The following is a 17427-nucleotide window of genomic DNA, read 5'->3' as shown; positions in this document are numbered from 1 at the left end:
CAGGGGTCATGCTGCCCAGAGAAATCCAGCTACAGACTTGATGGGGAGGTGGGAAAGGCCCTGTCTCCAGGAGTGTTGGCGAACTTCCCTTGCCCATCACACAGTGACAACCTAGGGTGGAAGGGCCCTGGTTATCTTATCTAATCCACAACAGAGACTTTTACTGAGCCTTATATTTTGTGACCTTCAGAAATTAATTGCTTTTATAGAGGCAGAGGTGCGGGTATATATTTTCCATAGAAATCCATCATCTGTTTGGCATTTTAGAATGACCAGATTTTGTAGAATTTCTGGGGCTTCACTGTGACTATCATTTATCAGAAGCCCACTGATCAGAAATGCCAGTTACTAGGGACTGCGATTTTGACTCATGTCTCAAAAGTCCTCTATAGTTTATAAAGCTTTATTATATACAGGTATGACACATTAGAAACAGTACAGGTTGTGCATTCAGACAGACCTGAGTTCAAATCCTGGCTCTGCCATTTCCCATCTATGTGACCTTGGACAAATCACTCAACCTCTCTGAGCGATTATTCCTTCATCTGTATAATGGGGATACTAACATTTCTTTCCTTCTCACATTAGATAGGATACTGCTTATAAAATACTTAGAACCAAAGTGGGTACTCAGTAATGAATGAAACAGTAGTCTCTAATAGAACCAGAGATTGAGACAGGTCTGAGACAGGGAATGTCAGCTTTAGGGCAGGAAGGTAGGATCAGGAAATGTAGTTGAAGTAGTGAGGAGTGTTGTATAGTGTGAATTAATGTGTGATGTTTCAGTTTGTGTATGGCCACATGTAAGTTGTGTGTGCATGTTGTGTGTATGATAAGGACTGTAAGCCATTCAAAGGGGTGGGCGTGTTTATTCGTGTATGAAGACATATACATATCAACCTATCTGGAGAAGTTTGGAGGAACCCAGGATCATACCCCCCAGTCCTGACCCACCAGAAACCCTCCCTACAAAGCCACGGGCAAACCAGGCACAAAGAATCTGGTCTGGCATGTACATGCTCTTTAATACTGTGAGGCTTACACCCCAACATCCATGCAGCCCTCAGGGACGGGGAGTTGGGCCTTACCCAGGAGAGACCTTTGGCTTATGTCGTTATCAGCTTGGGACCTACATCCCAAACAGTTTTATGGCTTTGTGGCTCTGTCTCCAAAGCCTAAGTCTCAGCCATCCAGTCTTGCCTTTTTAGTAGTGAGGGAAAGTTGGGCCTGTCATGAGAAGACACAAGTACCCGAGAGAGGGAGCCATGTGCTTGTCTCTCAGCCTAGACAGGCTGGTTTCCACAGCTGTCCAGCCCTCTCAGGTTCTGAGTTGCTGGCCATACCTACCAGGAGGGAGGAACTCCACAGAGAGGAAAGAGAAGGAGAAGACCATAGCTTCTCCTGGGCCTCCTTTCCTCTCTGGTCTTGGGAAAGGAGTGTGTTCAAAGAGACAACAACTTTCCTCTCTCAGATTCCTTCACTCTTCAAACAAATGTCCTTATTTGGATTCTTTCTGCTCTTTGGTAGAGAAGTGATATGGAGGGAGGAAGGTGAGACAGAGAGAAGCACTGAACTTCCCCTAAGAGCTGACAATGGTTTTGTTTTCTGGTCTCAGGGCACAGTTGACATTGTTGCTTCAGATTTCACAGAGTTAACACAGTGATAATAGAAATCTAAATATTCCACCTGATAATTCTGATATAGCTGTATGAACTGTTGGCTTTTTTGTCCAAATTTCGGCATAACATAAAAGTAATCGTAACTTCTCGTTAAACACATGCCAGGTTTTCTTTGTTGCAAGTTCTATTAGATTGGATTACCTTCTGGAGTCTTCTGGGTATTCTTCACTTGTCTTTTATACAGTTTGTTCTACACGCATAGCTAATAAAAGGGAACATGGGCTGAGTCAGGGTATGATCAAGGCTGGCTGCTGAGTCACTGCTAGGATGTCAGGCAGGCCTGGTTCACGCCTTGGCACTGGTCTACAGTCAAGTGTTTCCAGAACACCTGCTCTTGGCCAGTACAGGGTGAGCCTTTTGTTCTGTATGCTGACAGCAAAAGGCTCTGCCAGCCTCTTTCCTACCACACAGGGGCCTTTCTTCTTTGAACCAGTGGCATGAGGAAGTCCTCTGCTGTTTGGTGTAGATTTGCTATTTGCCTCAATTTCCTGAAGGTCTCTGGACACTGAAAAAAAAAAATAATTTCAAACTGGACACTCTAGCTCACTCCTGTAATCTCAGAACTATGGAAGACTGAGGCAAGACGATTGCTGGAACCCAGGAGTTTGAGACTAGTCTAGATAACAAAGCGAGACCTCGTCTTGACAAAAAGTCAAAAAATTAGCTGGGTGTGGTGGTGCATTCCTGTAGTTTCAGCTACTTGGGAGACTGAGATGGAAGAACTGCTTGAGCCCAGAAAGTCAAGGCTGTGGTGAACTGTGATTGTGCCACTGCACTCCAGACTAGGCAACAGAGTGAGACCACAGCTCGAAAAGAAAAGAAAAGAAAATTTCAAAATGCCACAGAAGGTAGTGAGCACATATTTGCTGTTTCTCTGGTTTGAAGGTCTCCTCCTGTTCTGGTACGAGGCCCCCTGTTTGGTGAGGCTCTCACGTTACTAGCACATCTTGGCCACTGGTGCTCAGCCTCACAGGTGCTGCGTGTCGGGTTGGTTAGGGCTTCTTGACACAGTCTTTAAAGGCCTGGGTTGTTTCAGGCTTTGCTCTCCAGAGGCAAGTTTTGTTTATTTTACTTAGTGAAGGGTGCTTGATGAGACATCCACTCATTGAATGCTCATAAATCTCTTATGAATTATTTATTTTTTTACAGACAAGGTCTTGCTATGCTGCTCATGCTGGTCTCAAACTCCTGGCTTCCAGTGATCTTCCCATTTCAGCCTCCTGGGATTATAGGCATGACCCCCCCCCCCCCAGCTGAATTGGCTCATTTTTATCTCCTGTGGTAGCTCCCTCCAAGATGTTCATGTTCTGATCCTGAAAACTTGTGAAAATAAGCACTTTACATGGCAAAGGGGATTTTGTAGATATGACTGAGTTGAGGATCTTGATATAGGAATATTATCCTGGATTTATTTAAGTAAATCCTAATCATCTCAAGGACTCTTATAAGAGGGAGGCAGGAGGGCCAGAGTGAAAGAATAGAGGTGATTAAGGAAGCAGAGGTCAGAAGGATGCGCCTCCAAGAGCCAAGGGGGCATGAGCAGTCTCCAGAAGCTGAACAAAGCAAGGAAACAGATTTTCCCCTAGATCCTCTGGGAAGAATAAAGATCTGTCAACACCTTGATTTCTGCTGTGTAAGATTCATTTAGAATTACTGACCTCCGGAACTGCAAGGTAATAAAACTGTGTTGTTTTAAGCCACTAAGTTTGTGGTAATTAGTTATAGCAGCAATAGAAAATGAAAGCAACCCCATTAACCAAGACATGAAAGGTTAGGTAACGTGGTCAAGGTCTTAAGGAAAATTAGTGAAAAGGCCAGGATTTAGACATAGTCTGAGCCACACGCCTAGCTATTAACATTATACTGCTTCTCACCTCGGGCTCTTCTCATGCCTGATGTCCTCTGGAGTCACCAAATAACTGTAGGGGAACAGTGTCCTTGCACTCAGGAGGACTAGGACTTAACTGAATATTATCAGATGTTCAGGACTATAGTAGCTTGGGCCAGGGGGAACTGCCTGGCTCCTGCACTCTGTCCCTTGGCTATTTTATATCCAGTCAGGTAAATCAGTTATTCCTAAAATCCCAGCCATGGTCTTGACTGTGAGGATAAACATTGACCTATTTCCCCCTACTAAATGGTGCATACAAGGATGTTTCAAAAGGGGGACTCAAAGCAGGGCATAATTGGCATTTATTCAAATTGTGCTTAATTGAATACTTCATCTGCACCTCCAGAAAACCACATGGGGTACAGTCTCTGTAAAGAGGAAGTAATTTTCATTAACAGGATCTAAATTAGTCTGACACAAAGACCTACTTGGTGTCTGTGACACAGCTAATAATTACTGTGTAATGAACCTCGTTGCTGCAGACAAAGCTTTCCTCTTCTTTTAGTATTTTGTCCTTTCTTTCTTTCTTCCTTCCTTCCTTCCTTCCTTCCTTCCTTCCTTCCTTCCTTCCTTCCTTCCTTCCTTCCTTCCTCCCTTCCTTCGTTTTTCCCTCCCCTCCTCACCCCTTTCTTCTTCCACCAACTTGCTTCCTTCGTGGATCTACATGCCAAGGAAGTATTTTTATTCAGACAGGTCAGACTGGTGATGGCTGGAGTGTAGCAGCCCCTCTGTGCTGGGAACAGAGTTTCCTACTGCTGCTAACAGCCCAGAGAAAGCCAAATAAACTGTAAACTGACATGGACTTGGCCTTGTGCCTCCTCCCTCATGAGACTGTGTACTTCTTGCTTCTTGGGGAACCTTCTATTTTTCTTCTTCTTCTCTTTTTTTACTGCATCATTGATCCAGCTTTTTCTTCTAACTCCTTCTACTTAGCTCACAAACACAAATCCTAAAAGGTGGTGGTGGGGAGAACGTCCAAGTCCCATGCCTCCTTTAGTCCTGTCATCTTTCTAAACTCCAAATAGGAGTTTGTCACCTCCCTTAAAAGACATCTGGTGGTGCAGTGTTGCCTTTAGGATAAAGTTTTTGGGGTGTTCTCCTGTCTTTCTCCTGGCAACCCACTGCAGTCATGTTTATCCACCCAGACCCCTGACTGCATCTGAGCTGGAAGAGGCTGTCTCACACACGTGGATGCTGCAGCTGCCCAAGAATGTGAAATCCCCTTCCAACATGTGTTTAGAGGGAAAGGGGACATAGCCGTTCTATTAATACAGCAAGCTTTCCCCCTTTTTTAAAAGAAGAGATTTTTATATGTATTTATTATCCAGAGTAACATGCCAGTATTAAACCAATTAAGATCTAGATCTTCTTCTTGGTGGTTATCATGTTATTATCCAGTTACAGAAGCTAAGCTGCCTGAATTGTACTCAGGAGACTGTCAATTGCTGTCTCAGAGGTGAGGGCATGGCCTTCAATTATACCATGTCACAAGCTTTGAAAAAAGTCTTTCAAGAGAGACAGGCCTGCACCAGTGAGAAGTGTTTTTTTGGTTTTTTTTTTAATTTCTTTTACTATTTATTTTAATTACCACTCAAGAGTGCTGTCTGCTTCTGAGAAAGTGGGTGAATTTTCATTTTGCTGTTTATGTCAGGAGCAGTGTTGTGAGAGGTATCTAAGTTAATAAGTATCATGTTTCCAGTATACTCTAGTGGTGTTCTGGCACCCTTTACAGTTTGGGGCTCCTGGAATGAGTCCCTTGCTGGCCCGTTCCTTAATTCAGTTTGTGCTGTGTGTTCTCTGTGCTCCCTCAACTATATACCACAGGGTACGGGTGAGATTGGTTATAGCCCGTGTGGTTGTAACCAGGACTCACTGTCTACCTGGTATCAGTATCCCTTACCTACAGGTAGAGCCTTTCAGTGATGACTTATAAGAAAGACTTATAGACAACAGACTTGTAAAGTCTGAGTAGGAACTTTCTCATCAGATTCCACATAATACTGGATGCCTTGGGGTTGTCATGCTGCCTTTTCCTCTCACTTGACCTTAACCTCCATTCATTTCAGGTTGAATAGAGGTGGGGGTTAGTACCTGGGAAAGAAACTGGGATGCTGGAACTCAATCCAGGACAGAGGTCAGCTCTCAGGAGGACAAGCCAGCACAGAGGAGTTGTGGGCCAGCGACCTGCCAGTTCTGTCTACATTTCAGGACTTGGGACCAGAGGGACTCTGCACAAAGATGGTTGGGCCAAGGTGGAGTCCAGTGGGACCCTTGAGGGTGTCATCCCAGGAACATAGGCTGACAAATGGGAATCATTCATGGGGGAAATATATCTGGATGGCAGGAGTCCAGGAGGATGGAAGAAAATACCATGAAAAGATGGGCCAGGAGCCACAGGACAAGGAAAAACTTCATAGCCTTTGGCTGACCTGTCTGCAGAGCGCACAGTTTAGATCAGGTGTGCCTATTTTCTTAGTTTCTCTATTCTCTTATTCTCTTTTCCAGATTGTGACCATCTTAGCAAACATGTCTGTCCTAGAGCAGTGTGCCTCTGACATCATCCAGGAGAATGGTATGTCTTTGCAGCAGTGTACATGCTCTATGAATTATCTGGCTGTAGGGGACTATGTGTCTTTGTACTTGTACATAGGGTGACTGCCTATGCACAAGTATGCACATATGTACATATCCATGTTTACATGAGAACATATATTGCATGGAACTGGGCCCATATGTGTAAATGTCTGTTTGCCTTCCTGGGGCTTAAGCTCTAGTGGGAGACAGACAATGAACAAGAAGACAGAAAACGTCAGGTAGTAATGGTGTGCAGTGCCCCAGGGAAAATAAGGCATGGAGGAAGAGAAAGGTAGTCTCAGGGTGGGTGGTGGGGTGGAGGTGGTATTGTAACTAGGTTGGTGAAGGGACGGTCAATAATATTTCATTATGATTCCAAAGGTAAAAATCTGTTCCCACCAACCTCCAAGATGCATTCCAAGTGATCCAATATGATCATTTCTATCATATTGGATTTTGCCTCTGTAGAAAGCTGAAGTGTCTGGGAAGGAGTGAGGGTGGGGGAGCAGGTGAGGGCAACCTGAATGCCTTGACCCCTCACTGAGAGCATCTCTTCTCCCACCTGCCCTCCTGTTCCACCATGAGCTGAGGGCACCACTAAGGTCCAGGTGATGCAGGGCCAGGTTTCATCGGCCTGGACGCTGATCTAAGCAGTCTTTGCTGGAGGACAAGGCGGCTGCCTTGCAGCTGGGAGCAGAGAGTGGTGAGGGCTTCCTGTGACTGGGAAATAAGGGAGCAATTAGCAACCAGTTGGAAACCAGAGACGCTAATGAGGCAGAGTGAGCTGGGAGCCTGGGCCGGCTGACTTGTGCTCTTGTTAACCCCCCCCAAGGCTTCCCTGCTGTCTTAACAAACATACACTTACCCATCCCCCATGGCTCCATTACTAATTGAAAGACATCATTTTGTGTTAATTTTATGTGATTGAGCTAATAATGAGAAACTTTGCTGAGCCAGCTGAGGCCGAGAGGCTGAGAGGTATCATTTGTGTCCCGTTTCTTAGACACTTAAAGCCTTATGTTCTGTTCAAGTGGTCAGTGGAAGTGGGTCTCCATCAGCCTGTGAACTTGAGATTAGAGTATCTGGCATATATGGAGGTTTTTATGGTTTACAAAGTGTTTTGATTGACTTACTCATTCAACAGTAATTGAGACCCGTGATGTACCTGGTATTGTGTTAGACAGAACACAGATGAAAAGTCCTTGCTTTTTTCCTAGAGGATCTCACAGTCTAGAAGGAGAGCCCAGGAAGACAAAAGGGATCACATGATAAAAGCGTAACATTTACAATAGCATAATGCAATAGAGGAAGGATGGTATAGTGGTTGAGACTGTGGCAACTGGGATTGTGTGGGTTTGAATACTGACTCTGTTATTTACTAACCATATGACTCCTCAGTTTTTCCATCTACAGAATGGAACAATACTAATACCATCTCATAGGGATGATATGAGGATGGATATAAAGCATGCAAGCTTTTGGGAGGTTTTGGGGGATCATGTATTTGCTTTGCATTTAACACAGTAGTTTAAAAGTCCAGTAATAGCATTAAGAAAAATAAAGATGTCTTCAGATATCCCTTCCATGTATAGTGATGTGGTACGTGGGATCAGAGACATCCCCAGGGAGTAGAAGGCATAGAAAAATGGACTTGTCCAGTTCCTTCCCTGTGAGTGAGACCCCCCAAAGTCATCCTGACAGCCTTTGTTTGAGCCTTGCAGTCATTTGTCCAGCTGGCCCTATGGGGAAGGCTTCACTCTAGGGGTTGGTACCAACTTTTTACTGCTTCCTGTCCAGGGGTCCAGCTTATCATGGGCATGCTGTCTGAGAAGCCAAGGTCTGGGAGCCCCGCTGAGGTGGCAGCCTGTGAGCGAGTCCAGCAGAAAGCTGCAGTGACACTGGCCCGTCTCAGCCGAGACCCAGATGTGGCACGGGAGGCTGTGCGGCTCAGTTGTGAGTGATGCCGGCTGTGGCTGGGGTGGAGCTGGGGGGATTTGAGCTGGGAGCAGCCCTGATTTCATGGTGGCAACAGTGGACACAGGGTGAGGGCTGTCTGGGGTGACTGCTACTCTCTGGGTGCTAGGAAATGCTGGAATGGAGGCCCAGGGTTCTAATCTAGCTTTTAATCTGGGGCTGAAACAAGAGAGAGAAAGGGCCTAGAAAGGTAAAAGTTGACTCACCTTTAGACTCCCTGTTAATTAGGACCCCATTTGTTCATTCACTTATTTATTCACTTATTCAGTTATTTACTCATTCATTTACTTATCTACTCATTTGTTCATGCACTCCTCGATTCGTCCTTTAGTTCAATCATTCATTAATGCATCGATTGCTTTATTTACTCACTATTAACTCATTCATGAATTCACTCATTAAACCATTCATTCATTCAGTTAGTCACTTATTTACCTAACAGGTATTTTCAGAACACCCACTCTATGCTACGCTCTGTTTTAGGTGCTGGGCACGTAACATTAGATATGACATTGTCCTGACCACAGGGGCTTACAGTGTCGTGGAGATGACAGATATGGAAAGAAATATTTCCACTTGAGTATTGTGGGAGTGACGCTCAGAGCATGTCCATAGCACATTTGGCATGCAGAAGTAGTCCACGTTTATCTGGGTGGGTCAAAGAACGTTTTAACAAGGAAGTGAGTCTTCCCGTGTGGCTGGATGGGTAAATAGGAGTTATTCTGATGTGAAGGCTGTGAAAAGGAGCTCGAGGAAAATGCTTGAGAAAAGGCATGGCAGTGTCACCATCATCAGGGACCCCGGGCAACAGCAAGGGGTGGCCAGGGGCAGCAGAAAATTCCTGCTTCATAAAGACTTAGTGGAAAAGAAACACAGACTATGTTTGTATACCTTTACTGCTATCTTATGAGTTCTTAAAAAAAAAGAGTTGGATAAGAGTAATCTGTGTTGAAAAGCTAAGTTATTTATTTAACTTTTCTCAGTAAAGCCCTAGGAAATATTTGTAGACTCTGTAGTTTTCTGTAATTTTAGCCACAATATATTTTCTGGCTGAAATAGATAATGAAGAAGGATAAAAGTATACCCGAGAAGTCTGTCTGGTAAAGACATAAACGCTAAACATCACTCTGGGAAAATCAGAAGTATCTTTCTTAGAGAAATAGGCAGTACCTCTGCTATAGTTTTAACTAGGTTCGGTCTTGGTGTCCAGTATTCTGGCCCTTGTGGCTTTTGCTTTGAAGTTCCTGCTTATCCTTGTCCTGACCGGGGACTGTTCTCCTCTGAGGAAGCAGAAAATCTCCACTATAAGACTCCTCCTGGTGGGTTCAGTTCGCTTCCCTGGCAGACCGGGGACTGGCCGGCCGGGGCCCTGCGAGCCACCTGCCTCCACAGGGCACCATGAAGAGTGTTGTGCGAGGAAGGACCAGCCCCTCTGGGTCAGGCCTGGCCAGGTCCCCATCCTGGGTGTGAGGCTCTCCCTGTGTCTCATGCAGGCATGTCCCGTCTCATCGAGCTCTGCAGGTCCCCGTCAGAGAGGAACAGCAGCGACGCTGTGCTTGTGGCCTGCCTGGTAAGTTCTCTGTCTTCCCCTAGCTGTTTCCCTGGCCTTTGGGATTGCAGATGTGGGGGAGGGGGGGTGTAGGGGTGCGGCCAGGGAACTGGTTCTGCCACAGTTGGCTTGGGTAGGCCATAAACCTTCTCTGGACCTTAACTTTTCTCTTTAAGATAATTGTAATACTTGTTTCACTTAATTCATAAAACTGTGATGAAATTTATGTGAGGTAATAGACGTGAAAGGTGGAAGCTGAGAAAAACCCCCTTGTTCTATCACCACAATTTTAGTAACTAAGAACATTTGAGGTTCTAGTGGAATGCTAAGTGTTGGTGCAATTGTCATGGTGCCTGCAGAGCGTGGGAACTGAGATGCAGGTGTCTCCTGCCTGTTCCAAAGAGAACATGTGAGAACAGCCTTTTTTTCCCCTCAGAGGGAGCCTCTCTCTTCACCTGTGTGGTAGCCTCCTCCTCCTTTGTGAGATGAGATGGGAAGGAACTTGACAGGACAGAGAGGATTATTCAGCCAGCTGCCAGGATCTTCACCTTGAACCCCAGCAAGTGCATTCTGGGAGGTCCCCATGCAACTTCTTTTTTGCTGGGGAAAAAAGAAGGAAATGATCAACAGTGCTAGACAGAGAATGCATGCTTTGTCTATATACGCCTCCCTCCTGGGGCTGTAAGGAATCCCAAAGCAGAGTAGCTTCCACTTGGAAACATGAGGTAGCTGGGAAGCCATTGCATAAACCATGCCGTTTAATTTCCAGGAGAGAGTGACAGATCTTTAGTCCTCAAAGGACACAAAGAAAAGTGACAGATTTAAAGATCCTTCAAGTTGTTTCACAGTGAAGCCTTCTGCTCACCCCATCATTTTTTAACTGAGCTCATCTTGTTTCTGGGAGTTCCTGACGGGCAATGTGCAGTTGTAGAAACAGCAGGGTATTGCAATCAGTCAGACCTGTCCTGGTCTTACCATTCATGAGCTGTGTGACGTTTGCTAAGTCATTAAGTGCTATAAATTGTATTCAACAAATATTTACTGAATAACACTGTGTGCCATTCACTTTTCTGGGCTATGTGGGAAACCAAAAGGCCAAAATCTCTGCTCTCTCACATCTTTTAATCTAGTACATGCAGGACACTCTTAACTCTTTTTGTGCCTTTGGTGGTCTAGTGAAACTTATGGACCCCTTTTCAGAAAAATGTTTTAAATGCATACAATAGAATACATAGAATTAAAAAGGAAACTAACTATATTAAAATAATTACTAAAACATTTAAACATGTGATATATTAGTATATGCACTTTTTAATCAACACATTACATAAGACCCACTAGGGTCTAAAAAGTATTATAATCTTGACTAGCAATGACTGTGAATAGTATTTGAAGATATCTTCAACAACCATAATAGGCTACGAAAGTACCTGTGATTTCTATTGGTGAACAAATCACAGGGGTGGCTAAAACTTCATGGTTGTTGCTACATTCACAACAAAGGGAAATGCTAAGATTCAGGTGAAGGTTAGTAAAAATAATGATGTAACTTTTTCTCATCCAAGTTCAAAGACCCTCTTAATTCTGCCTTGTCTAGCGAGTCAATGAGGGGAAATTACTAGCCGGCTAACATGTAATGATTGGCTACAACTACCATTGTCTTCATAACTCTGACAGCCAGCTACTGCCTGACTGAGTGGGCCCTAAGGAAGTGTTGGTATCATTGAAAGCACTTGGGAAACTACAAAGCTACATTCAGATGAAGGACTTGTTATTACGACCACTGTTATTTTTATTAGTTTGCGGGAGAGCACACAGAAGGACTTGGCTGCTATCTTCAATCACTCAAAGGACTTTCAAATGGGAAAGGGATGCCATTTTTAGTGTGTGGGTGAGTTAGTGGATAATGAAGAGAGGCCCTCCCTCCTTAGTTCATTCTTCATGTGGCTGCTGAGTTAATTTCCTAATGGTGATTTATAATCATGACACTTCCATGAAACCCCCATGGAACCCTTTCATGGTTCCTCTGTGATCTCTGGGCAACGGTCCACCTGTTCAGCCTTCACAATCTGGCTCCAATCCACCCTGGAGCCTGAAGGCCTCCTACTGTGTCCAGGTCCTGTCCAACTCTGCTAAGCCAGAGCACTCTGAACTGGGCCATGGCCCTTGCCCCAGGCAAATACCCTCTCTACCACTCTGTTTATTAAAATCCTGCACATCCTTCAAGGCTCAGATCTAAATCCCTCTCCTCCAAGAAGTTGTCAAGGAGCCTCTGTGGTGCAAAGACAGGAAACACACAGTGTATACCTGGATGTCTGCTCTCGTTTGACCCAGCCTGAGGCAGGTTGTACTATCCTCATTCCAGGTATTGTGAGGGGAGGCTCTTAGAATTCAAATACAGGCCTACCTGACTCTGGAAGCCTGGACTTTTGATTTTTCGTTGTTTTCAGTCACGCCCTTTTCTTGTCTAGCTGCACTGACTCTTCTGGTCTCACTGCACTGACTCATGGGAGAGGATTTTTATTTCACCCCCCCCACCCCCACCCAACACACCACCTGTAGCCTGGAACTTTCTTAGGGCAGGGACTTTTTTCTAGCTCTTTGTATCTTCATAGGACCTTGAGTTTGACTTTGGTACTGACTGACTTTCCCCTCTTGCTGCTAGCTCTGTGTTGAGGGGTGTCTCCAGTTTGGCCCCAGAAGGGCTTCAACATTTGGGTGTGGTCCCCTGGCTGGTGAAATGTGTGTCACTTGGAGCCCCACCTGGCAGATGGAGTTAGGAGCTACTTTTCCTGCTCTTCTCCAAGGTTTTCTTTCCGATTTCAAAGGCTCTCTTCAGGTGCAGGGAGGAAATTTCAATTATCATCTCCTATGTCTGGAAAAGTGACAGCGCCGATTGTCTCTTGCAAACAGAATTGATTTTTCCTTAATGAAGCGGCTGTCAGTGGGCTGCCGGGCTTGTTTAATACTTGGGTGTTTTCAGGCTGTCTGGGAATGAGATTCTGGGATGACTGGCTGTTAACCCTTCCAGGGAAGCAGGGGCTGAGAGAAAAGCTGGGAAGGTGCAGGGACCTTTGAGGCTGCTGGATGTTGAGGAGGAGGTACTCTGAGCTGCTATGGGTGTTCATATTCTGCAGGCTTTTGGGGGGCCCTGGGAGGTAAGGGTATCTCTCTTTTCTTTCTCTGTTGTTCTCTGTCACATTTTGGTTTTTGCTTTTCTCTCTTTCTAGGGGTTGCCTCTACTTCTAGCCGTTTCTCTTCCTCCCCCTTAAAAAAAAAATCCTTCTCATCCCTGTCTCCCACTCTCTACTTCTTCCTTTTCCTCTTTGCCCTGTCACCTCCTCTTATATCTTTCCTATTATCCTCCCTTTTCCCAGGTGTTTTCTCTCTTTTTATTTCCTTGTCACTGTTTCTCTTTGTCTCTCCATTTCCCTCTCATGCTTGTTCTCTTTCCCTTCACTAAGTTCATCTCTATCTGTTTTAGTGCTTTCTTCTTGTTCTGTTTCTGTTGTTGTCTCTTTTTCTCTGACTCTCTTCTATTTTCTTTTTCTATCTAATTTGTTCTCTTGATAGGTCTATGTTCTCTCTATTTCTTTGTCTCTCTTTGTCTCCCTTCTATCTTGCTTTATTTTTAACTCTGAGGATGCAAAAGTCTTCGATGGTTCATATCCTTATCTGTAGATGAGGCTCTATCTGTATGGTGACAACTCAGGCAATGGGGTCATTTTTTCCAGCTGGAGACAGAGGAGTTAGTGCTATAGAGTTCAACCTCTTTAGTCCTTGGGGCAAAGAGGAGAGGCAGGACACATTAGTTAGGGACAGTCCCCGGGAGCCTACTTCCTGCTACTAGGGTCTCAGATCCTGCCCATGTGCACAGAGACACATGTTCCTTCTCCTTGATCTAGCTTGGACATAGCGACACCTGTGATGCCGACAACCAACTCAAATCATTCTCTCTTTTCGTTTCCTTGGCCTGATTTCTCAGCAACAAGCTACCTGCCATGTCTAGGTAATGAGCTCTAGTCCTGCCTTATACTCAGTATAACCTAGTGATTTGCCTGTGGTAGGTCTGAGTTCCCTGTAGTTGGACTGCTGTGTGATGTTCTGGAAGGCTACTTTTCCTCTCTGAGCCTTAGTTTCCTTATTTCCAAAATGGGTATCATAATATTGAACTTGCTGCATCATTTAGGGATTAAATGAGATGCTATATGTAGATACTCAATAAGAGTTGGCATTCTTTCCTTCTTTGCTTCTGCCATTCTAGATATCCCCCCACTCTTTTTGTTTCCAGGGGTGGGCGGAGAAGGGACACTTTGTTCCCTGCTGTGTATTTTGCTCAGAAAGAGAGAAGAAATTAATATTCATTAGACACTTAGTATGCATTACCTCAGTTAAGTGGCAAACAGGTCTAAGTAGGTGCACAGCTCAACTTTAGTTTCAGGTTGCTCATCAGTAGACTTCAATTTTATTTTATTTTATTTTATTTTATTTTATTTATTTTATTTTTTTTATTTATTTTTTTGAGTTGGAGTTTCACTCTGTCGCCCAGACTGGAGTGCAGTGGCCGCTTCCGCCCACCGCAGCCTCGACCTGCTGGGGCTCCGGCGATCCTTCCGCCTCAGCCTTCCAAGTAGCTGGAATTACAGGCATGCGCTACCACGCCCGGCTGATTTTTTGATTTATTGTAGAGATGAGGTCTCGCTGCCCAGGCGGGTCTCGAACCCGCGGGCTTAGGCAATCCACTCACCTCAGCCTCCCAAAGGCGCGGGATTACAGGTTGAGCCACCGAGCCCGGCTGACTTCAATTTTAAAGCACTTCATTTGTTCATTTCTTTTTAGCAAACATTAATTGAGCCCCATGCCAACGCTTGTGCTGTCTGCTGTAGATTTGGAAAAATATAAAACAAAATCCCTTCACGACCCGCCTGGGCAACTTGACGAGACCTCATCTCTACGATAAATCAAAAAAATTAGCCGGGCATGGTAGTGCGCACCTGTAGTTCCAGCTACTTGGAAGCCTGAGGTGGAAGGATTGCCAGAGCCCAGCAGGTCGAGTCTGCATTGGCCGGGAGCGGCCACTGCACTCCAGTCTGGGCGACAGAATGAGACTCCAACTCAAAAAAAAAAACAAACCAAAAAAACAAAATCCTTACTTTTGAGGCACACAGAATCCTAGTATGGGGGATTACAAACCTAAAACCAGTTACAGTCAACTGTGAGAAAACTGAGGTCAATCCAAGGGCCCTGAGTATACAGGGGAGAAATGAACTGTCTCTGCATCAGGGTAATTAAGGAAGGCTTCACAGGGGAGGTGACCATAGGCCAGGCCTTGTAGGATGAATGCATCTGCTAGCTAGAAATGAATGAGGAAAGGTTTCATGTCATAGGGAAGAGCACGAAAAAGAGCACATGGACATAAACCAGGAATCATATATTCACCTCACAATGTGTGGGGAGCGATTTCATTCTGCCTGCACCTCCTTTCCTGTTCATCTTCCTTGCTGGCCCTTGAATTTCTTGGTGGCTGAATCCCTATCTAGTTCGACTCTGTGTTTTCCCTCTCTTTCCTCCTTCCCTCCCATCCCATAGTACTTTGTACAGAACCTCACTGAATGTGCAGATAAATGAGTAGACCTTGCTGTTCTAAGGTTACTCTCGGGACCTGGAAGTAATAACATTCCACTGGTGCTTCTGGAAGTTCCAGTCTCTGGGATGAACACATCTTGAGCTTAAATATGACACTAAGTTGACCTGTTTCTTAAAATGACTGATCTTTAAAATGACCAGGAGTCCTAAGATGACTGAAAAAAAAAAATCAAGACAGCAAGACCATTATTAAGATCATTAAGAGCTTTCAGATGGCATCCGTCATAGTGACCAAGGTGCAAGTGAAATCATGGGACCAACCGATAAAGTTGCTATGGTTACCAGGTGACCACTAAGGTGGCAGATGGCCAAGATGATGATCAGCCTGAATCGTCTGGCAAATGTGCCTCATCCTGAAATGTATCTATCAGGGGAGTTGAAGGAGATACATGGACCTGAGCAGGGCCCAGTCTGACCTGTGTCATCTCTTCTATCTTCTCCCCAGGCTGCTCTGCGTAGATTGGCTGGTGTCTGTCCTGAAGGCCTCGAGGACTCTGACTTCCAGCAGCTCGTCCAGCCTCGGCTTGTGGACTCCTTCTTACTCTGCAGCAACATGGAGGAGAGTTTTGTGTAGCGAGTATGGGAGAGGAAAGACATTTGGCCCCGTTCTCATATTCCTGAGCACACACCTGCGAACACACCTGAGTCCACACCAGTTCTCCTCACCTCCTTATTTATACTTAATTTATTTTTTACATGAAGTAGACAGAAGGTGAAGTCTTAGAGCAACATCATCAAACAGTCTGTAGTCCTTGGGAATCTTTTTTCTTTTTTGACTTCTGTAGCTTTTCAGTTGCAGATGTTGAAATTCATAAAGGCTAATATGACAGATTGTCATGGGAGATTTCACTTCATCTTGTTTTCTCTACTCTCACTATATAATCTTGCCTCATTTTTTTTTTTTTTTACTTTGGAACCAGAGTATTTTAACTGTCCAATTTTTTTTAAGTTGGATTTGCTCTTTCCAAAATTTTAAAATGATTTTCACAGTTGGGCAGAATATACTGGAAGGAAAGATTTTTAATAAATGGAATCATGCAAAAATGTGTCTTAAATTTTCTGATCGAATTCTGTCTTTAAGTCCTTGTTTCCCAAGGTTTTATGCCATAAAAACTTTCCCAACTATTAAAACTACATAGGAAGTTGTCTTGTTTTCATAGGTTTATAAGTGGGGTAAAGTTCTGAGTGAGTTAGTGAGAAGTCACAATAACTTTCAAAAATATTTCCAAAGCACCAGAAACTCAGTTTCACTTGGCTTCTCCTCTCTGTGTAGCCTCCTGTTCACCCCATGGTGAACAGAATCCTCATGTGAGGTTCATTGAGTGATTCCTCTTCAAATGTATACTTGAAAGCAGTGCCATGCTGTAGCCGGCTCATAATGGCTCACAAGAGAGAATTATGAGAATTTCTTCCCAACTTTGTACTCAGTGACTTCATGTTGCTGTCTTGAAATTAACCATGGGGGGAGGATTTACACACTTAAGCTGGCAAATGCTACAAATCAGAGCTTTTGATTTTTTAGAGAGTAGGTTAGTGCTAGTATTACTGCTCAAAAGTATCACAAAACCTGTGTATCCTTCCGAAAATTTTAGTGTCATCATATTGTAATATGATTTTATGCAATTCAAGAAGCATTTATTGAATCCCCAATTACTAGTTCAAGTGCATTTACCTAATGTGCGAGGTCCTGAGTTAAGTAATGAACATGCATTATCTCACTTATTTCTCACAATAATCACATGATTATAAATTAGTATATCTATACATGTCACTACATATGATCATATTGTTAAATCACTTGCACAAGGTCACTAGCTAGTAAGTGGTGAGATTATGAACCTGGCAATATCTATTACCAGAACCTTTGGTAGAGCCAGGGCTACTCTGAAGTCCTATATAGAAAGGTGGTGTCTAGATCCTCCTTCCTAAAATGATGATGGTGATAAGGGTAGACAACACTTTCACAACACATACCATGTGCCAATAACTTGTTTTATATAATTCTACGTATTAACTTATGAACATACATGAACATTTATTACTCTACAGCAAGTCCCCTACATACAAACCTTCAAGTTGAAAACTTTCAAAGATGTGAATGTGCATTGGCATGA

General features: G+C 44.2%; 1 protein-coding gene across 3 annotated transcripts in view; it reads left to right on the top strand.

Moving 5' to 3' along the window:
* Window positions 1-16068, top strand: part of INSC (INSC, spindle orientation adaptor protein) — a 137306-nt gene extending 121238 nt beyond the window's left edge. For all 3 annotated transcript variants that reach the window (XM_008067925.2, XM_008067926.2, XM_008067927.2), the window contains 4 exons: window positions 6076-6142; window positions 7942-8097; window positions 9612-9688; window positions 15759-16068. In XM_008067925.2, the coding sequence (XP_008066116.1) occupies window positions 6076-6142; window positions 7942-8097; window positions 9612-9688; window positions 15759-15887 (429 nt within the window). In that variant the 3' untranslated portion in view covers window positions 15888-16068. The remainder of the gene's footprint in view (window positions 1-6075; window positions 6143-7941; window positions 8098-9611; window positions 9689-15758) is intronic.
* The last annotated feature ends 1359 nt before the right edge of the window (window positions 16069-17427 follow it).

The sequence above is a fragment of the Carlito syrichta genome, unplaced genomic scaffold, assembly GCF_000164805.1.
Source record: "Carlito syrichta isolate Samal-C Ts95f unplaced genomic scaffold, Tarsius_syrichta-2.0.1 Scaffold309824, whole genome shotgun sequence".
Taxonomy (NCBI): Eukaryota; Metazoa; Chordata; class Mammalia; order Primates; family Tarsiidae; genus Carlito; species Carlito syrichta.
The sequence above is the reverse complement of the archived record's forward strand: the minus strand, read 5'-3'. Positions and strand labels throughout refer to the sequence as shown.